Raw genomic sequence first — 21,732 nt, 5'->3', positions numbered from 1 at the left:
GTTTTTGAGGCACCACTCCACCCCACTTCCCCTCACAAAGCTGAAGGCAGTGCCAACACCAAGTTTTCCAGGCCCTAAGGCTCAGAGCTTCCCCATAGCTGCCCTGCACTGCCTTGTTAGCAACACCTACCAGATTGCTGTAATGCCACTGCAGTCAGCTCCAAAGGCTCACAGCACGTGCCAAGCCTTATGTCCCCTCCTTAAATACAGCTCTGGTCAACTGTGGCCAGATGTAATTACCTATATAAAAGGCACTCAAAGCCACCTCTAATAAGAGGATATATTCATACTGTTAGGCCGAGGTTCCTCCTGCTGCTTTCCAGAGCTCAAAAACTTGCCTCACAGTAAGTGGACCAGCAAGAACTTCACCCCATTCCTTGTTACAAAACCTGCCTTTTCCAGGAATGGAAGGAAAAGTCGTGTTTCTCAATCATTTATCCACAAACAACCAGAGAACACTTTAACAGGATTTCTCCATTTAATTGAATAGCACATGGGGGCTTTATTTGTATTGGCAAAGGGCTTTGGGGTGAGCAAATGGAGGAGCAAGGGCAGGCCCCATGCCCCAAAACATTTCTCAGAGGCCAGGAAACACATCCAGGTCGAGCCCACAGCCTTATACAGGCCAGGATGGGCCTGGGGTGGCTCCCAGAGCATCAGCATCTTCCCAGAGGGGTTCCCAGCTGCCCCAAATCTCCAGAAAGTTACCACCAGGTTTGACACAGCATAACAAGACACCCCAAGTTCCCATCATGCCTCTTCTCCTAAAATCTGCCAACGAGTGGCAGTTTTGGAGCCTTCCCGGAGCCTCAGGGTCTGAGGGGTTGAGACAGCAGAAAGCTGTCCCAACACGGCGTTTGTGTCCCGACACAGGCTGCGAGCCGGGAGCCCAGATGGTGGCTGTGAGCCCTGCCCACGGCGCCCCTTCCTCATCTGACAGTCCAGGCTTTTCTCAGGGGGGCATCAGGAGGAGACCAGACACAAACCATATTAATTGGATAGACAGAGAGTCCTGCAGCCTTACAAAGCTGTGAGCAGCTGCTCAGAACCTCTTGTGAACCACAAAAATAGAATAGATTGAACACCACAAACACCCTTTTCTTCCCTCTGTGCAAAGAGCTATTTCCCCCACTGTGGTACGAAAGCAAAGTCCAGCCCTGCAGATCAAACCAGGAAGTTTAGTAAACTTTGAGCATGAACAATAGCAGAAGGATTTTCCAGACCTTCAAGCTTGTTTGGCAAATCCCAGATTATGTAAAGCGCTGCCCTGCCATTGTCAGGGAAGCTGTGCCCTGTGCCAGAGCCAGCTGGCACCACATTGCCCACCCAGCACTGCCCGCACCAGCAAGGGCAGCGGGGCTTGTGCAACTCCACAGACTCCTTCCCTGCACTTGCACTGCAGCAGCCACTGCCTTTCATTTTACACCTCATGGTTTTGTGATTACCCACCTTCCCAGGGCCTCGGTTTTCCAACCCATCCTGCCCAGGTGTTTGGTGGCCTGGTCTAAGACTCTCCTTTGTGTCTACAGGGTGGCTTTACCATGGCTGTGCCCAGAGGTGAAGGATCCTTTCCATGGCTTAACTAATCCTTGGCTTTTCTGCCAATTGATTCATGCCAGAGGGCTGAAGCTCTTATCTCTGTGCACACATCCTCTGGGAAAACAATACAAGAGTCTGAACTCATTCCACATTCAGCACCCAGCTGGAAAAATCCCTGAGGCAGGCAGGATGGTAGCCAGCATCCTTGCTCCCCGCAGGATCCATGTCCCCTGGCAATGGCCTTGCACTAGGTCCTGGTGCATTTACCTAATTAGGACTTAATGAAGTAGGGAGATCTATTGTGAGCCTGGCAGGGGAGCAGATGTGCCCCCTGAACCCAGCCATTGACAAGGAAAGCACACTGCTGTCTCCAGGGTGAATCAGCAGGAAAAGCTCAGGATGCTCAGCCTTAAAAATTCCAGACCCCAGTGCCTTCTCAGACAAGGGATGGAAAATGCTCTGGTCATCAGCAGCCTCTAGTGGGGAGAGATGGGCAGCTGTGGTGGCTGCTTTGGCCAGACCCCAGAGCCTCAGCCAGCCCACCCTGGCTGTTCCCACCAGCTCAGAATGGGGTGGCATGACAAAGTCCCAATATGAGGGACCCGAACCATCACGGCCTCATTGGGATAACTGCTCTGTGAGACTGCTCATCCACCGGGTGCTAGTCCCAGGCTAAATAGGGACAACCAACTGCAGCCCTTCCTGGGGAATCTCAGCTCAGAGCTCACACAAATCACTGCATGAAGCAAAACTCATAAAAAGGACAACCAAGACATCCCCCTCCTTCCCGGGCAGCTCAGTGAGAGACACCTCTGGGCTAATGATAGGCAATTCCTCCCCCTTCCCAAATCACATCTCCAGCCACAGCATCCAGCATGGCCAAGAGCCAATTATGACTCTAAACTTCCTTGAGTCACCACAGCCTCAAGCCTCTTCCTGCAGCTGTGAATGCAAAGGTGAAACACTGCTTAGCAGAGACAGGACAATTCCTGCCCTCTGGGACAGAGACCACCTGCAACATGCCTTCCCCTCTGGGGAATAGCTGGGGAGGAAGCTCAGAAAAACCTTGCTATATATTAAATAGTGACATAACTCCAAGGTGCCCTCCTTGGAAAGCAGCTGACGTTTTGCCTTTTCTCTGAGAAATCCTTTCCCCGCCATTGGCTCTGAAAGGACCGTGCCAGCCTGGGGGAAAGTGCCGTGCGGAGCAATGCGGCTGCAGGCAATTCCAGCAGCTGCCAGGCTGCGCGTCAGGAACAGGGAGCCTCATCCCAGCAGCACCGCTGCAGATGAGAAGGCACTTTCTCTCCTCAGCGGGTTTCAATCCCTCTCAAAAAGGCCTGAAGTTGTTCCTAAGCACGAGGAAAAGCAAAGTGAAGGGACCGGAGAGGCCCACATCCACAGAACATGTTGAGCACAACCATAGGAAGCAGTGTGATGCACAGATCAACTTTTTGCTTCTGCTGATTTGCCGTTATCATCACCACAAGCAGAAGCAGCATGTGCCCCACTTTGTCAGAGAAACTGAGGGGCTGCCAGCACTATGAGCTGGAGGAGACCCACATCTACACAGGCCCCGGAACTGGGAGAGGAACTGCACTCATGGGGGGATGTGAATTGTTCCGCAAGTTTCAGCTGCCTCCTCTCAGAGACAGGCATGCTGCAGCTGCACCACCACAGGCACAGTGGCCATGGGCAGGGCAATGGCTCAGAGACCAAACACAGAATCTCCATGTCACCCCAACTCTGGTGCAAGTTATTCCCCCACGGAGTAACCAGGTTACTCTGGCAGAAACAGGACTCAAAAGAGACCTGACTCTGGCTCTCTCCTACACCTGCATTTGTGCTTCCACTAAGCCTCAGGAAGGCAGCACAGGGATGGGAACGTTCTGGGATGCACCTTGCAAGAACCCAACTTGCTTCCGTGCTCCAGGGCAACTTCTCTCCCAGGAAGCAGCAGAGATTCCCCAACCTTTCCCATGCTGGCCGTTTGCTCCAGCTCAGCTGTTCCCACTGCCAGGCAGTGGCAGAGCATGTGTGACACATGACAGCGCTGGGGCCGACGGTGCACCCCAAACCTCAGCCCTGCACACCTCGCACAGCCTGAGCTCATGCAGGGCATGTGTGACCGACACCAGCCCCCATGCTGTCCGACCCCTGGCTCAGCCTCACAGCCCCACCACAGCCCCCCTCTGATCACACAAACCACGGCAAGTGTTGGTTTTCCCTATGCGGGAGCCTCGGCGTAAGTCAATCCTCGGGCGAGGAGGCGGCTGCCGGCAGCGCCGAGCCAAGGCACACCCCTCCGTTGCAACACAGCCCTAAAGATAGTCACTGTCCCCCGCTGTCCCCTGCCATCCCACCAGCCGCTCGGACCCGCCACCGGCACAGCCAACGGCACCAACTAACGAGCAGGTTCACCGGAGCAGGTTCACCAGCCTCTCGTCCCACCACCACTGCAGGAGGGCGAAATTCAGGAGAGGAAGAGATTGCAGGAACCGCCGGGCCACGCCGCACACGCCTGTGGTTGCAACATCAGCGCAAAGTGTCGAGGAGGGGACGTGAAGACATCGACTCCCCCAAGGGGGTGGGGAAGTCGATGCGAGGCTTCAGCGCGGCCCCGACCGGCGCCGGGGCTGGGATCGACGGCCGGGACAGCCCCCGCCGCCCCGCAGCTCGGCCGCTGCCGCCGGCCCTGGGAACCGGCCCTGCGGGCACAGACTCGGGAAGAGATCGCGGCCACCCCGAAGCCACAGGCTGAGCTGCTGCATCTCTGGCACAGCCCCAGCAACACCGAATGCTCCAAGAAACAGAGCTGGACCCAAATGGCAAAGCGGGAGCTGCCACCTCCCAGGAAGGGACACCAGTGCTGCTGCCGTGACCGTGGGGTGCAGGGGGGACCCCACTCCCGGAGGCTGCACCTGCCTTTTCCCCTCCACTGCACCAGAGGAAACGACAGCATGGGGGGAAACATCCCGGGGCTGGCCACTCCCCGTGAGGCAGGGCCCCGTCCATCTCCTGAGCATGAATCCACTGTGGATGGCCCTCCACGCCACATCCTCCCCTGCAGCCCCATTCAGTCTCTAGGACAGCCCTAGTGCACCCCATTCCCCCCACACCCAGCCTGACCCTACTGGGGATCTCCCCACTCCAGAGCACCTCACTTCCCTTCTGCCCCATAGGCTTCCTGAGAGCGCTGCAGGTCCTTGCCTCGTCTCCTCCATGCCCCGAACATCACCCATTTCCACAACCCCCTGCTTCACACCTCAGTCACCGTGGATCCCCCACACCTAGACTGACATCCCCAGCCCCCTCCAAACCCTTGAGCACCCTAAACCACCTCACATCCAGCTTGACCTCTACGGGTGCCCCTGGTTTCCGCAGCCCCAGATCACCCCACATCAGCCTGACCCCACCGGAGACCCCCTGCTTCATGGCACCCCATGTCCCCTGGCAACCCCTCCCCTCCATAAACAGCCTGAGCCTCCATGTGCCCCCACAGCACCACAACTGTTCCTAAAACCCCGCAGCCCACGATCAGACTGACCCACCATGGGTCTCTCTAGGGAGCCCCAAATCCTCCAGAACTTGCCTGATCCCTATACCCCCCAAAGCACCCCAGGACTCCCACAGCATCCCCGCACCCCATAACTTGCCTGACCCCTACAGCCCTCACCCTCCCCTCAAAACCTCTCTCGCCCCATAACAGGCCTGACACTCGAGAAACTTCACCTGCCCCCGCTCACCGGGGCCGCCACTCCGCTCCGTGCCGCCTCCACCTGCACCACCGGCCCCGCCCCCGCCCATTGACGTCACCACACGAGCCCCGCCCCCTAGGCCGCGCCCACTGGCTGCCGCCCCCGCCCGTCAGAGCGCCGAGGGGGCGAGGCCAGCGCGCGCCGCTGCAGTGGGCGGGGCCCGCAGGTGACGGGCGGGGGGTGGGGCCAAGAGATTCCTCCTGCGCCCCGTGACGTCATAGGTCCAATAAGGAGAGGTCCCTCCCCCCCGGGTTCCCCCCGCGTCATGGCAGAGCCCCAAAGCCCCCCAAACCGGCAGAATCAGGGCTTTTGGAGATATTTTTGCTCATTTTCACTATTTTCCGAAGTTTTCTTAGGGAAAACCCCGTCCTTGCTGGAGGCTGGAGGAGCCGGGGGTGTCCCCATCCTGAGCCCACCGCAGGAGGCTGCAGCGTGGCCGGAGCCAGTGAGGGCGTCAGGGTCACTGCAGCGCCCCCAACCCCGACCCCATCCCTGGGGCCACGCCCGGGTTATCGGTGCCGCGCAGGCGGCGGCTGCGGAGATAAGGTGGAACAGGGCCCCCGCGAGGACGGGGACGGAGGCGGCGGCTGGATGGAACTCGGTCCCAGCGCCGAGGGCCTCGCTGCTGTCTCCGTTGGCGTGGCGGTGGCGGCCTTGCGATGGCACTGGGTGCCGGGACTGGGCTGCAGTAGCCAGCGGGCGCTCCTGGCGGGGGCTACCCAGGGTTACGCTCAGCACCCCAGGGTCACGCCAGTGTACCCTGCCCTGGGGACGGGGTGTCCCCATGGGGAGGTTCCTAGTGCCATCTCATGGTCACCGCCCCGGAGACACTGGCGAGGACCGTGACCGTGTGTCCCTCGCTGCCTCCGCCAGGGCCTTTGCAGCCCTCAGAGGTGCGCGGGCCGGAGCCCGCCCCGGCTCAGAACCTCAACACCCCGCAGCTCAAGCCTGACAGGGGTTTGTTCCCCCTCCCTGGGAGCCCTAAGCCTTCCCCGGTGGGGCTGAAGGTTTGGGAGCAGGAAGAGCCTCTTGGCCCTGCGGAGTGGGAGAGGGGGGAGTCCCTGCTAATGTGATGAGAGGGGGATGAATCCATAAGCTGTTAAGCCACTGCAAAGCCCCTCGCGTTCTGGCCCTGTTATCACTGACTTCTGTTCACATCTGCTCTCAGAGTTATTTTTAATCTGGTATTAAGGACTTGTGGGTTCTTCAGCAGGCAGAGGGGGGCTCTGCCTGTCCCCCCTCCAAGCTGTGGAGGGAGGAGCTGTGTTTTGTGGGCTGCAGAGGTGTCTGTGAAACACTAACATCAATCCTGCTGCTATTTGGGAACAGGAAAAAAACACTGTCACCCCCTTCTCTTCAGTACCCAGCCATCAACTCTACAGAAGATCCCAGCACTGGGGAAAGGTCAGCAGAGGAACCAGGCAGGAGCCTCTCACAAAGGGATGAGTTTAGAGATATAAAAATAGAGATATTTATTAGCGTTGAGTAAAGTGCAACCTCAGGATGGTTTGAGACTCAGCAACTGTATGAATGGCAGGAGAGAAGCTCAGAGAGGAGTAACAGCCTGAGCAGGGCTGTGCCAACAGGATCCTGGGACTGTACAAAGGCCTTAGAAACAATATCAGATAAATTATTTACAGTTCAAATTGATTACAGGAAGGTGAGGATTCATGAGCTGCTGCAGGCTGAGAGAAAGAACAGAGGCTGGGATGGAACATGGGCCCTGAGCTGGTGTGTCAGCAGTTTGGAAATTCAGGGCAGCAGTTGGGGACAGCTAGGAATGTCCCTTAGCACCAGGCTCTAATTTGGGGTAGGAAGATATGGTGAGGTGAAGTCTTGCTCCTGCCTGGCCAGAACAGAAATTCTTCATGATTTCTAATGGTCATAGGCAAGGATGACTTAAGAACCAGCATCAGGTGCTGTACCTGGATATTTCTGCTAAAAATCAGAAGATTTTTCCACACCTGACAAGACCTTAGCAGTCCCACAAAGCTGCCAACGTGCTGCTGGACACACCACTGGCACTGGCTGCTGGAGGCCCTTCCTGGAGCTATGGCTGGCAACGGGGTCCTCTCGGGGCAGAGAGACTCTGCCAAGTCTGTGGCCAGGAGGAAATCCCACTGCTGGTGATACCAGTGCCAACAGTTCCCCATGGCACTGCCCTAGTAACTCCAGCTGGGATCTGCTCCATTTACAAATAGGAGGATTTCTCTTGCCAGTACCTTAAAATGGCCAGGGAGGCTGGAGCTGAAAAGTGTTCCTCCTACTTACAAACATCCAGAGCAAAGACTCCAGAGCTGAAACAGTTGCAGCCTCACTGTGCATGTGTAAGCTTGTGTGGTCCAGTCCGTCTCCCACCCCAGAGCCATTTCTGACAAGATTAGGAAGAAATTCCTCCCTGTGGGGCTGGTGAGACCCTGCCACAGGTTGCCCAGAGAAGCTGTGGCTGCCCCATCCCTGGAAGTGTCCAAGGCCAGTTTGTACGGGGCTTGGGGCAGCCTGGGTTAGTGGAATGTGTCCCTATCCATGACAGGGGGTTGAAACAAGATGAGCTTTAAAGTGACTTTCAACCCAAACCACTGCATGGTTCTATGAAATGTTCATCAAGGCACTAAAAGCTGCTTGGAGCAGCACCTTCAGGGGACACACCTTGGTCTGGCAGCCTGGTCTATCCCCATTAATGCTGGAAGAATTCTTGGGGTCTGAATCAGGAATTGTGCTCTGGGCTGGAGACAGGCGGGAGCCACATGATCTTGAACCACTCTCTCTTCTGGCCAGCAGGAACACAGATCAAGTTTGCAGCTCAAGCTTGTTTCTGGTTCCTTCACTGACGTTTGCACACTGTGCATGGGGGTCAGGGGGCTGGAGCAGCTGCGGCTCCTCCCTTGGCTCATTGGGAAAACCACAGGGACCGCTGGTGTGAATGGTGCTGCTGTGGAAGGCACAGCCCCTCACAGAAAGGGAAGAGGCTGCATTGGCCAGGACACAGCCACGAAAGCACTGCAGAGCCTTCCTGCACACCTCAGATCTGGCAAGCCAGGGCTATTGCTGCTCAATCTTGACGTGGTCTCCGATCATCCAACGGTGATACATGGCCAGGAAGATGTCGTTGTCTCGGGGACAGTCATAGTGGCAGGAGCACATCTTGATGAACATCATTTTCCTCTGGAAGAAGTCCCCCTCGGGGCAGCGGAACTCCACGTCCACGGTGCTGGTCAGGAACGGGGTGCAGCAGCGCCCGTCCGAGCAGCTGCCGCAGAACCGCGGCCGGTAGGAGCGCGTGCTGGTGCATCCTGAAAACTCAAAGTGGAGGCTCTGGCGCTGCTTTGGGGTCCGCACACACTTCTTCCCCTTCTAGGGAGAGAGCAGATGAATTACCGTGGACACGACAGGAAAGATGCATTGAGGCCTGTGCTCTGACCCCATCACTGGGCAATGGGACACAGAGGAAGTGGAGGCAGAGAGCCAGGATCCTGTGAGCCAGGATCATTCCTAAGGCTGTCCCCAGCATTTGGGGTGCTGTGTCCCCTATCCTCCAGCACCATACCTCACCATACCTTGGTTTTCTCCATGGAGAAGTCGCAGGGCCGGACCATGCAGAGCCGAGTCTCCTTCTCCAGGCGGCACTGGGGGTTGTTGTTGGTCACACGGGTGGAGATGCCCATCCCGCAGCTCCGGGAGCACGTGCTCCATTCTGTCGTCTGCACCAGGCAGTTCTCCTGCAGGTTGTTCAGCTCTGGCCTGTGAGCTGGATCCTTCCTGAAAACTGAGCCATGAGGAAGAGACACAAGGCAAGGCTCAGGGCATTGCACAAAGAGTGGCAGCTCCATGGCTGCTCCCAACTCAGTTTAACACTTCAGGAACATCAGCAAAGGTCTGGCCCATCCCATGAGATGCTTGGCCTCTCAGCAGGAAGGGGATGCAGGTGGGCAGGGGCCATTTCCTACATAGCCCGGCTCCAGACAGGTCTGCAGGGACACTTCAGGACACAGCAGCTTTCCCATAGCACCACTGAGGTTTCACTTTGTATTGGGTCAGCTGAGCTGGAGTTGATGTTCCCAGAGCAGCCATTCCAGCGCTGTGCTCTGCAGTAGGAGCTGGAAAGGTGTTGGTAACACACCAGCGTTTTTGGCTACTGCTGGGCAGGGTTGGCACAGCATCAGTGATGTCTCTCCAACTTTCGCCCCCTGATCAAGGGGCTGGGAGTGGGCAAGATCCTGGGAGTGGACACAGCTGACCCAAATTCACCACAGGGATATTCTAGACTGTATCAGGTCAGATATAAAAGCTAAGAAAAGGAGGAGGAAGAGGGGGAGGGGGAAATTGCTATTCACAATGTTTGCCTTCTGGTGCAACTGCTCCATGTGCTGAAGTCCTGCTTCCTAGGAAGTGGCCGGACACCACTTGATGATGGGAAGTAAAGAATAAATCTATTCTTTTTCTCTTTGCTTGTGCACATGCAAATTTTCACTTTTCCTTTAATAAACTGCCTTATCTCAACCTACAAGTAACTTTCCATTTATTTTCTCCCCTGTTGTATTGCACTAAATAGTTACATAGTTGTTTGCACTGGGTGTTTGGTGATTTGCACTGCTCACATGATTTGTATCCTATGCCCACACAGTCTTCTTCTTCCCCCACCCCAGTGTCAGCCCTGGTGGTCTCTTCCCTTCCCTCGTTTAGTGTCCCCTCACTGGTATCCCATTGGCCGTGGTCCTCTTCCTCCACCCTCATTCCCCGGGCATAAAAGTCTCCCGCCATCAGACAACACCCTCTTTCCCATCTTGGGGGTTGCCTGAGTCTGAGGTGTGTCCTCCACGTCAATAAGCAGAGGACATTCGTCCCCACGTGGAGAAGAGCACTTTCAATCTTTTGCTTTCATCCATGTAAGCTCCTGTGGGTTAAGGTCCATAGCTAGCTGGATTGGACCCAAACAGCCCGTCCAGACATGGTTCTGACACTCCCCCTTGTCCAGCTGGGAAGGCGAGTGATGGAGCAGCTGGGTGGGCTGGACCTAGTGTTTAGCTCTGGAGCCCAGCACTTGGTACTCACCCCCATCATGATGATGCACAAAGCCACCCCCAGCCCCAAACCAGTCAGTGCTCCAATCCACCCCTCTTCCCCAGCCAACAGCTCCCAGCCCCACCCCACGCGCCCCACTGACCTGCCGTGGCTGTTCCTAAGTGGTTATCCTCGCTGCCCTCCTCACACACCCACTCCTCACAGCACTTGTTGTGGAGCTTCACCCTGCGGGGCGCGGGGCACTCTGGGGACGGCAGGCGCAGGTCATCGGCGCAGAGCGGGACGCAGCCGATGGCCCCGTCCATGCAGATGCACTGCAGCTTGCATGTGGGTTGGAAGCTCTCCCCGTTGAGGTAGATCTTGCCCAGCAGGTCACACGTTGCACCCTCACGAGCTGGGGGAGGAAGAGGAGGAGAAGGAGGAGTAAGCAGAAGGCTGAAGCCCTGCCTTGGGGACACAGAGCTCTCCTGAGGAGGGACAGAGCTCATCCTCCCCTGCTTTGCCATCCCAGTGCTGGATATGTCATATTTGCCTCCCTGGACCCAAGGCTATTCATGACACTGATTTTTCAGAAGTGCTGGTCGTCCCAAAATTCTCTAGAAAAATTTCTTTTCCACTTGGATGAACTACTAAGTATGATTTTGTCTTTGGTGCCTGTAAAGAGCCTGTTTCTCTGTCAGAGTTCTTCTCAACCAGCTCAGAGTGACAGGTCAGTGGTGCTGTGCAAGACAGTCCTGACATGGCATGTGAGCATGGCTGTGCTCCTCAGTACTCCTGGGATACCAATAGGCAACGCTCTTCTAAGAACGGTGGGTTCCCCCATGCAAATGGTACCTACAAATGAAAATGAACTTTGGGCTGATGACCTTTTTGGCCCCTCTGTGATGCACAAATCTCTTCCTCCTTCCAGCCCCAAGTTTTTCCAGTTCTCTCCTTTCTGATCTCTGGATCTCTCATCTCCAGACCTCCTACCAGTCTCTGCCTCTTTCCCAATAAAACTTAAATGGGGAAAAAAAAGGAAACAATATCTGACACAGAGCAGGAACTTTACTCTGCAGGCACAACAACACTCCCAAGTTCTTATGACTGCATTAGCCAGAACTTTCCCACTGGAAGCTTTCCAGGAGAAATCTCTTAGCTGATTAAGATCAAGAATGTTTTCAAGAAGAACCAACTGAACCATTTGACATGAAAGATTTCCTTTATGATCAACCAAAATACTCATGGGATAGTATCCACAGAGGGAAGCATTTTGCTCTGGTAATTATTTTGATACTATGAAGATGAAATATTTTGATAGAATGGAAAGGGAAAGTTTTGGCACAGCCAAAAAAGTATTCTAAATAAGTCATTAAAATTTTTGAGGTTTTAAAAAAATACTTTTTTTTTTTTTAAACTTATATATATAAAAGTATATATATATACATATATATATATATATACTTTTATTTTTATATATATATATAGTTAATATCTTTTTTTCTCTCAGCCTGAAATTAAACGTTGAAATCTCAGAGTTTTCACACGTTAGAAATCTTGATTTTGGACAGTTTTCAGCAGCTGCTGTTTTCTGCAATCCTGAATCTTAAAAAAAAAAAAAAAAAATCCATGCAAACCTCTCTGGGGAAGTTACCAAAAGGAAGGATTTTTGACTGCTTGTGGAGGCTTCCCAGGAAACCTGATCTGTTTTCCCCCAAGTCCTGCTCGCCTAGGGACACTGTTTCGGATACAAAGTGTTTGATTCAAACAAGGCGTAAGAATCTCTTTCCATCCCATCCCTATCCCTCGAGGGGACACAAATCCTTCTGGACTGTTCCTATCAAGACCTGCATGTCATCTTGCAACTCTTTACAATGTCATTGGGATAAAAATACTCCTGTGCTCCAACTTTGACATTTCAAAATCGTCACTTTTTCCATCAAAGTGGAAGCCATCCATCCACCCTTCCTCTATACAACCATTCATACTTATTTTTAAACACTCTCTTCCATCTCAGTGAGCAGATCATGCCGTTCCCTCTCCTCCCTCCCCTCCCAAAGAACAGCAGCCTGCTCCAGGGGTTGATTTTGTTTTCCAAACTCAATCCCTCTGTTGTGCCCTCCATGACCTCCCTTTCCCTCTGACCTGGCCCCATTAAGGCTCCGAAGAGACAGCACCCATTAAGTGTTCCAGCTCTTTATTCCCCGGCTCTGCCTGGCACCATTCACACCCAAACACCAAGCCCAGCCAAGGAGACTTTTTGTCCTTTTCCTCAGGGGATGTGGCATCGCTGAAAGAGCTGCTCTGTGAAGCTCTACCAGCTCCCTGCACCCCCTATCACCTGCAGGACCCCTACTCTAGAGTTACTACAGGATCGTGTCTACCTTTCTGGTACTCCAAGGTCTCTGCAGGAAGGAAAGGATTCCTCTGAAATATGTGGAATGTGATAATATTACACAAATATAAAATAAGTTTCCCTCTGATGCTTCCCTTCCCATCTCTCCCAATACAGCCTACAGACTGGTCTCAACTGAGACACTTTTCTCTCGACGCCTCAGCTCCTTTCTCCTTCTAGCACATCTGCTTATTTGGATAAATTTAAGTCAAAACATTGATCCTTCCTTTCCTCTGACTCACTCCTCCAGCTTCCTTCAGTGCCTCCAAAATCCCTCCAAAATCTTCCAACAGATCCATGTGGACATCATAAAAACATCACCCAAGGATATTATGGCCCAAATCCTCAGCCCATTTTAGAAATAAATCCTGGCCTGTGTTCACTGCAGTTTTTGCTGTGAAAAGCCTAATTTCTTATTTAAAACCAGGAAGGACAGTTGTGTCTGCAAGTCTGATTTCCTCCACAGCAGGATCTGGGACTCTCACTCCAAAATGTTTGGATCAAACCTGGATGTCTGGTGAATACAAAGCACCTTTATTAGAATGATTTCAAGGCTTCATGGAGAGATTTTGAAATGGTGTCTCCCACACTTCTGAGGAAATTGTTCCTGTGATTTTGCTACCTTTCCTCCACAAACAGACACCTCATTCCCATTTGGAATGAGGCAGCATGCAGCTCACACCTGCTGGATGTCATCACGCCTGTGTTTGCCTTACTATGCTTCCATCCTCAGCTCTCAGGTGTTTCAATGTCTGCAGAAAGTACCAGGAGCTCCAAAAATCCATGGCTTCCAAAAAGTCCCCAAATTGGGGAATGAAAATGAAGCAACTTGTAAAAACTTCTTGGAGGACAAAACACCAACAAGTTAGACTTAGTTAGACAAGGGTTGGGGATAAATGGGATATTGAGAAGAAATTCTTCCCTGTGAGGCTGTTGAGGTCCTGGCACAGGGTGCCCAGAGCAGCTGTGGCTGCCTCAGTCCTGGAAGTGTCCAAGGCCAGGTTGGATAAGGCTTGGAGCAAACTGGGACAGTGGAAGGTGTCCCCACCCATGGCAGGAGGTGGCTCAAGAAGAGCTTTAAGATCCTTTCCAAGCTAAACTGTTCCATGATATTATGATTCTGTCTCAGGTTGGTGCTGGATCATTTCCAGAGACATCCAGTGCTGTGGCCAAACATTTCCCTAAGTACTCACCATAAACTGCCAACTCCTAGGTCTTCCTGACTATTTTGAAAAGCTTGAATTTAAGAAAAAAAATGTTGGCTTCTGTCAGAGATGGGACAGGAGTCTTGTTTTTAAACAAAGACCAGGAGGTTGCAGAAATACTTTATTTTCCTCTAGGCCAAAATAATTTCTGCTTGCTTCAGAAGGAACTACTGAAAAAAAAAAATAATTGTTTTTTCTTTTCTGGCTGAAAAGAGGTGTCAGGAGAGAAAGCAGTTTCTGCATTTGCATTACCTGGCTCTGGAATTCTTATGTTCCACAGAGACACAATGTGGTGAAGGAGCTATTCAGCTCTTCCCACCCACATGCTATGGCCAGAAATACACTTTGCCTCTTGCATAGAAGCAGCCAAGTACAGAACACCAATCCCTGGCACAAGGCAGAGGGATTTAGGGTAGGATATTCCAAGGAAAGTACTTTCTGTAAGAGCTCAGACTGCTGATATTTGCCCAAAGGGTAAAGGATGTCCCATGGGGATGTCACAAGACACAGGAGAGTCCCACAGCCCTCACTGTGAGACACCAGCTGTGTGTGTGCCAGGGGATCTGCTGTTCCCAGGCTGGCATGGGATGAAGTGCCAAGGAAATTCTGATGGGTGTTCTGGGGAGGCACCATGGAAAAAACACACAAGGCAAGGACAGAACCTGCAGCTCTCACCTAAGCAGATCCCACTGCCTCTGTGGATTTTTGAGAAGTCACAGTAGAGTCCCTTGTGATGGTCACAGGGCCTGTGCAAGGAGCAGAGCTCGCCCAGCTGCTGGGCACACACCTTGCAGCAGCCACAGGCATCCCACACGTGGCTGGTACCCGCAGGGCACGGCAGAGCTTGGGAGGGACACCGGCATGGGAACATGCAGGCCTGTGGTTCTACCTGGAAGGCAAAAAGCCATGGAGAGAATGAGTCTATTGCAAGGCAGCTGGACAGGGAGAGGAAAAATATGTCTCTGCTGAAAGCACAGATACCCCAGAAGAGAAGGGGACCAGCCAGAGGGGTGTATGCAGCTCCCAAGTACTCAGGTTTTCCTCATCCCTATTTCATCTGGAGCTCAAGGGGGAAAAAAAAAAAAAGTCTCTTGGAAGCAGATCCAAACCAAACAGGACAAGCAGTAGCTCAGAGTCCCCAGCACAGCTCACCCTCTCTGGAAGCAATAAAGTAGTAATCATTAACAGCAAGGAATTCCAGCTTTTACACAGGACAACCATCAAAGCCTCTGTACCAGCATCAGACCGAATGGAAGCTGAAAAAGCAACATGCACAGCAACAGGACTTGCCCAAAGCCAGGCAGTGGGACTGTGGGGATGCTGAAAACCAGCCCAGAAGCTTGCAAGTTTTCTTTTGTCCCCTGCATCTCACACTTTCTTATTACGTGCCCTCTCCATTTTCCAAGGAACGCAGCATAACCAACCTTCCTTGGGACCTTGTGAGTGCACAGATGCTCCCCTTTGGCAGCACTTCACTGGGCAGCCCTTGAAACCCACCCTTGGCTTCATGACACTGTAGACACCAAACAGAGACCAGCTGAAGTAGGATTACCTGCTCTGGAAAACCCAGATGGGTCCAGCATCCCAGTCACTGAGTGTGTGCCATCCCTGTCCTGCATCAGCTCAGAGCAGGAACAGCAGCTCAGCTCTGGCTGTGCCCAGATTTGGGCAAGATGTAACAACCTGACTGTGAACAGTGCAGAACCTGTGGTCTCTAGAGATCCTCTGAAACCTCCTCAGAAACACCAGCATCAGCTGCAGCCTGGTTTACTGTTCAGATCCTACCCATCCAAATTCCCCCTTGCCCTGCTCCATGTACCACTCCACTGTTATGGACACGGCTCAGCTCCCACAACCCTGGCACATGGACGATGCCACCAAAACACTCTGGGATCCTCCACTGCTATGAACAGGGTGGAGAGGGAAGCATACAATGAGGCAGACCCCTCACAGCTCTGCTGTCACCCCAGGAGAGCAGCAGCTGAGCTGGTAATAGCCTTGAGGGCAGCAGGGAGGGGCACACACACCTGGAACAAGTCAAAAAATATATCTTGTTATGGCTCTCTTTGCACTTTTCAGATCCCATCCAGCCCTCACTTGTGAAATAGCTTCCTTGAATATTGTGTCTGTCACCAATCAGAGTAGGAAAAATTTTCCAGCTATTTTTACTGTTGCTCCGACTTTAGGTCATGTGGGGTCAGAATGTGCAACCTTCTTTGTACAGCTGTGTCACCAACACAGCACTATGGGACTGGGATTGGGCTAAATATTCCCTCAAAGTCATGGAATATATCAAGTTGGGAGGGACCCACAAGGATCATGGAGTACAGCCCTGTCCCTGCACAGACACCCCAACAATCCCACCCTGTGCCTGAGAGTGTTGTCCAAAGGCTCCTGGAGCTCTGGCAGCTTTGGGTCTGTGTTCATTCCCTGGGGAACCTGGGCAGTGCCAGCACCCTCTGGGGAAGAACCTTTCCTGATACCCATCTAAACCACTCCTGAAAGAGCTCCAGCCATTCCCTCTGGTGGTCCCAAGGGGTGAGTGTTTCCAGAGTCTCCCTGCTCAGCAGGAATCGGCATAATTCTCCTGAATAACTCCTAGCACTAAGTATTTTGGAAACAAGCCTCTCCAGCCTGCAGCCCAGCTGTTCCCAGCCGACTGTCCTGGAGCCACTCACCAGAACCTGGCATGTCCCAGGAAACAATTCCCAACTGCTGAAGTGCATTAAAGGAACTAAAAATACAGAAATCTTCCCTACTTTTTTCCAGCTCCAGCTGCTGGAGATGCCAAGCAGCATGTTATTTAGTCCCAGATGAGTTGGAGTGGGTGTGTGAGACCACACAAGAGACAAAGCATTCCTAATGTGGGATCTATATTAAGATGTAATCCATGCACTTAAGAAAAAATAATGATAACAAGCATTTTCCAATGCAGTGTCAGCCACAGGCCATAGAAAGAAACACTCCCAAAATAGTTCTCCTGCTGAAATGCAAACCAAACCAAGCTCTTTGAGGATAAGAGAATGCAACAGCTTTAAACCCAACTGAGTTGTCTCACCCCTGGAAATGTCCAAGATCAGGTTGGACAGGGCTTGGAGCAACCTGGTCTAGTGGAAGGTGTCCCTACCCATGACAAGGGGACAGAACTGGATGATCTTCAAGATCCCTTCCAACGCAAACCAGTCCATGATTCTACAATTCTGTGGTTTTTTTCCCCACTCTCATTAATCATTGCTGGCACTAGTTATTTCCTTAATAACTCACCCATATAAACCAGCCCACCTGGTTTTACCTTCTGTTCACAGCAGCCTCACTTCCTCATTGTATCATAGCTGCTTTTCAGCAGGAGAACATCTGGATCCAGATCTCTGTTGCATCAGAGCCCAGCTGGTGACCCTGCACCCACCTATGCTGTACCCCAGCTCCCCCAGCAGCAGCTCAAAAGCCCAATTCATCATGATTTTCAGGACCCTTCTAAATACTCCCAGGTGCTCCCACCAGTTGGCTTGGATGTGTCTCCCTCCATTGCCCAGGAGGTGTTGGGGCTCCTGTTTGCCGGTTTTATTGCTGAGCAAAGTCAGCCCAAGCTATTTATAATTCCTGCTGCTCTCCAAGGCCCGGAAGAGGAGGGAATGAACTGGAATGGGGTTTAGCTCACACACACCCAGCAGTCAGAGCACTGAAACACGGCCTGGCCAGGGAGGCTCTCAAGTGGGAAAAAGTCAATGTTCAACCAACTTCCTAGAGTCCTCCATTACTGAATTTTCTTTCAGAGAGGGTGAATAGTGGATTATATTGGTTTTGCATGGAGCACCCTTCACCCTGCATTCTTTCCAAGGGCTGCTTCTCGTTCTTCTGCCCAAAGAACTACCCTAGAACTGCCCCAAAGAACTCCATAAATCGTTCCCAAGAACTGCCAGGGTTGGAATTCAGGGCTTTGTTGCAGACCCAAAGGTAACACAAAGCCCAATATTTCCACATAACCTGCCACTGACCTGGGTCCAGAGGGATTTAACTCAGAGAATATTTCATTTTCTTCCATCTGTCACTGTCAAGTAAGAAATGACACAGACTCACCAGAAGGCTGGTTTGCACAGCACCTCACTTCACTTTGAATTCTCTCTTTTTATACACTGTTCCAATACAGATAGATCAGATTGGTCAATAATCAATACATTTCACCTGATAGGTGTTTTGTTAATTAGTCATTCTTATAAACAATTGTTGAGAAAAACATGAAAACAGAGAGTGTTTATCTTCAGCTCCCTAAAGTCTCACAAGCCAATTCTGGGAAAACTTATCTAGTTTTCTTACTCTCTGATCAGGCTGGCACATCCATGCCTCTGCAGAAAGGGTTGCCCCAGAACTCACTTCTGCCTTCACTGGGCATACTCTTGACTTCAAGTTCACGACAACCTTGACCTGGCTTCTGTTGAGGTTTGCAGAGCATTTCTGTGAACTCTGAGAGCAGCAGAACAGAACCAGAGATCAAGGCCATGGATTTAAGAAGGTTTTAAAGCCTGGAATGTTGGCTCTTCTGGCTTTTCTGACAGCTCTTGCATCCATCACAAACACTGTGTGTGAAGCTGTGGGACCTCCAGGACCCCTGAGTGATGGCCAAGCCACAGCAGAGGTGCCAACACTCAGAGCAGAGGATTCCCCTGCTCTGCTCTTCTCCCCTGTGTTCTCCACCTCTGACTCCCTAGAGCTGTCTGCTCAGCTGACAAGCCAGAACAAGCTCCCTCCTCACTGCCAAAATCAAACCCAGTTACCTGCAGGTAAGAAAAACTGAGAATGTTCTTCCTGCTTCATATTTACATAAAACCTCTTCCCCTGCACCTTTTAGAAGGCACGAGTGCTGCAACATGAGCTCCCACCACTGCAGCAGGTTCGTGTCACCGTCTGGATTTCTCATTCCTGACCAATGTCTACAGGAGCCCAGGGAACCAGCTAAGGGAGCCAAACCAAAGAGGATGTTTTAAAATATGTTTGGGCTCATTTTGATCCCACTGCACTCAGAGGGCAGGAAAAGGTGAATTTTGAGCTGAGCTGGGTGTTTGCAAAGAGCTTTGGGAGCCAGGGGTTAATGCTGCAAGGTAGAGGTGATGTAATAAACACTCAGCTGGTTCTTTTAGTGCTCCAAGACTAAGCAGCCAAAACACAGTTATTCATCCTCCAAACTCCAAATGATTGTGGATAACCTCTGCTCTCTCTCCATCTCAGGCTCTAAAGATGCTGCAGCATGTATAACAGCTCCTTTGGAGAGACAAGAACCAGGGACCCCCTTCACAGACACAGCACAGGGATACAGACACCTGCCCAGGATGAGCCTCAGCACAACTCACAGTAATCCTGGAGCTACTCCCACCTCTGAACAACTCAGAAGAGAGATTCAGGAGTAACAGCTCTCATTTTTTGCCTTAATCCACAAAGCATCACGGAATCATTAAGGTTGGAAAAGACATCAAAGGTCACTGAATCCAACCTAATGCTTAAAGAAAGTCAAAACTCACATTTCTGAGCATTTGACATTGAGGTTTAGGGAAAATCACCTGTCTCAGAGTGGTAACCAAGTCACAGTGGTGGGATTACTTATTATGGTTTATATGAGTTACGTGGTGCTGCCACAGCTGAGCCAGAGTAAGAATCAAGATGCCCACCCTAAATGGCAGCTGTTTCCCTTAGACTGCAGCCCAGTTCGTGTTCTTGGCAGGAAAAGGGCTGGCACACACTAAGTACTGCTAGGAGCAATCCAACAGAGCTTCCCAACCAGGAACTGAGCGCCTCTCTCACCTCAACAAGCCCTGCAAGGGGCTCTGTGAACCCAGTTTCACTGAGCCAAAAAGCACTTACAGCAATTTATTGATGGCAGTGACGTTCCTGATGCTGTTGACGTGAGAACAGCACTCAAATGTCCACAGAGGAATCAGCTGCTCTCTCAAGAACTTGTATTAACAGGAAAACAGGCAGAAATCTGCTCCAGAGATGATGCAGTCTAATTTTCCCCTTGGGATCACTGCTTTTGGGAGCACATGGGTGGATTCAGTGACAGCTGGGGAAGAGTGGTGATGGGAGGGAATTGGGATATGAGACTGTTACTCTTTGCAATGACAAACTCACTGCCTTCCCCTCTCTCTGCTCTGTTTTCCCACTTCTAGACCAGGGCCGATTTCTGGCTTCCAGGAGTAGGAGGAAACAAGACCCATTCCCATGTGCCAGGAGCTCTGAGACCCGCAGATGCCACGGGGCAGCCCCCAGTGTGGTTCGGGTACCCAGCACGTTTGCATCGCTCTGCTCCCAGCACGGCTTCCCCCTCGGAAACCCGGGAGGAGTCTCTCAGCCCAAAGCCCTCGCATGCATGGAAGCGAGAAGCTGCAGTGCCCAGCAGAGCTGCTACAGGGCCGTACGTACCCAGCCAGGGGCGAGGAGGAGCAGGAACAGGGTCCGGGGCACCGTGCCCAAGCTGCCCGGCATCCCGGGTACTGCCCAGGGCAGGGATCCAGACTGCCGGCTACCCCCTCCTCTCCTGCGGAGTTTCCCGTCTCTCTGGAGCAAGGTGAGCATCAGCTTCTCTTTAAATATTCTCTGGAAGGGGCGGGCCCCGCGCTGAGTGGCAGGCTGGAACGGAGCCCAAAAGGGTGCAACAAAAAATGCCCAAATTCAGGGAACGCGAGTGTGTTCCTGCGGCTCCGGCGGTTCGGGGCTGCCACCGCTGCCTGCAGCTCGGTTACTTTCCAAGTGGGTAAATCAAACCCCAGTAAAAGCAGGACTATTATCTTTAAATTTTTCCTCTTTCTACCTCCGATTATGAAGCTTGGCACAGCTTTCCTGACACAGACCCCCTTTTTCCTTTTTGGCTGCAAGGGCTGAGGAGTGATGAAACAGATTTGTGGTGCTCAGTCTGAGCAGAAGGGAGGGACGGGTAGTTTGGTGCTGTCAGGTCACATCTGGCTGTGCATCACCTGTCAGCATCACCTGTCAGCTCCGGGGAATGAAAGTTTCGTGATTAGAACTCCTGCATGAGGAGCTGCCTATTTTATAAGGCAATGAAAAGCTCCTGGATGAAAGTTTTTCATAAAGGGCAGAGGTTCTCCAAAGTGCTTTGGGATGGATGCAGGATCACACACATCTTTATTTGGGGTCATGATCCTTTCTGTTTGCTGCTGAAATACAGCACCAGGGTTGTGCACAGCCAGCACGGCAGACCTTTAGAACATGAAAGTTGTTTTTTGTAGTAAGGAGTCGTTTTGTTTATGCCTGAAGAGCAATCAGAGCACTGCCACGGAAGGAGGAGTGCAGCAGAGGGCACTCTTAGTCCTTGCTGGCCAGGGTGGGACAGAGCAGTCAGATTTTGGACAGGAGCCTCTGTACATATGGAGTGACTTGAGAAAGATGGAGCCGTTCCTTAGGGTCAGGAAGCTTTCCTGGGGAGAAGTGCTACAAGGGATGGTACCTTCTTTGGGCCAATACAAAGCCGGGCTGGGAGCCCAGGTGCTGTGCAATGCAGCCTCAGCATATCCCCGTCCCAGCTGAGTGCTAGGAAACAAGAGAGAAGATGGAAAAAACCACAGGGAATATGTAGTGTGTTATTTAAATTCAGCCTCTTTCCTTCCTGCCTCCAAGGTAGGGCAGTTTCCCTGGGAATCAAGCCCTGCAATTCATCCAGGTCCTTTCAGGTTCCCGTGCAATACAAGATCAGCCTCCACGCTCCCTGTGTGTCCACTACTATAAACAGAAAACTCTGATTCTTAATTTATTAGCATTTGGAAATCCCCTTGGGTCTGGGGCTGGAGAGCATTAGCAAAGTGCAAACCACTCCAGATGCAGCTTCTCC

The 21,732-nt window shown here is 52.1% G+C and overlaps 1 protein-coding gene across 1 annotated transcript; it reads right to left on the bottom strand.

Annotated features, from left to right (window-relative positions):
- Positions 1 to 6,836: 6,836 nt before the first annotated feature.
- LOC131567938 (CCN family member 2-like) lies at positions 6,837 to 20,404 on the bottom strand. The gene is made up of 5 exons (XM_058819749.1): positions 20,310 to 20,404; positions 14,574 to 14,787; positions 10,462 to 10,713; positions 8,855 to 9,063; positions 6,837 to 8,651 (listed from the first exon to the last, which is right to left on the bottom strand). The coding sequence occupies exons 1-5, from the start codon at positions 20,370 to 20,372 to the stop codon at positions 8,340 to 8,342; spliced, it is 1,050 nt and encodes a 349-aa protein (XP_058675732.1). The 5' UTR covers positions 20,373 to 20,404; the 3' UTR covers positions 6,837 to 8,339.
- Between the last annotated feature and the right edge of the window lie 1,328 nt (positions 20,405 to 21,732).

Source organism: Ammospiza caudacuta, chromosome 25 (assembly GCF_027887145.1).
Source record: "Ammospiza caudacuta isolate bAmmCau1 chromosome 25, bAmmCau1.pri, whole genome shotgun sequence".
Lineage (NCBI taxonomy): Eukaryota > Metazoa > Chordata > Aves > Passeriformes > Passerellidae > Ammospiza > Ammospiza caudacuta.
Note: the sequence above shows the minus strand (reverse complement) of the source record. Positions and strands in the feature narration are given on the sequence as shown.

What these genes read in the sequence shown, in the direction of transcription:
- LOC131567938 (XM_058819749.1), bottom strand. Translation starts at nt 20,372, where the DNA reads ATGCCGGGCAGCTTGGGCACGGTGCCCCGGACCCTGTTCCTGCTCCTC. An exon ending in AGGCAGTGGGATCTGCTTAG is followed by an intron (nt 10,714 to 14,573) that starts GTGAGAGCTGCA and finishes TTCCTCCCCCAG; the next exon opens with CTCGTGAGGGTGCAACGTGT. An exon ending in CTTAGGAACAGCCACGGCAG is followed by an intron (nt 9,064 to 10,461) that starts GTCAGTGGGGCG and finishes CTCATGGCTCAG; the next exon opens with TTTTCAGGAAGGATCCAGCT.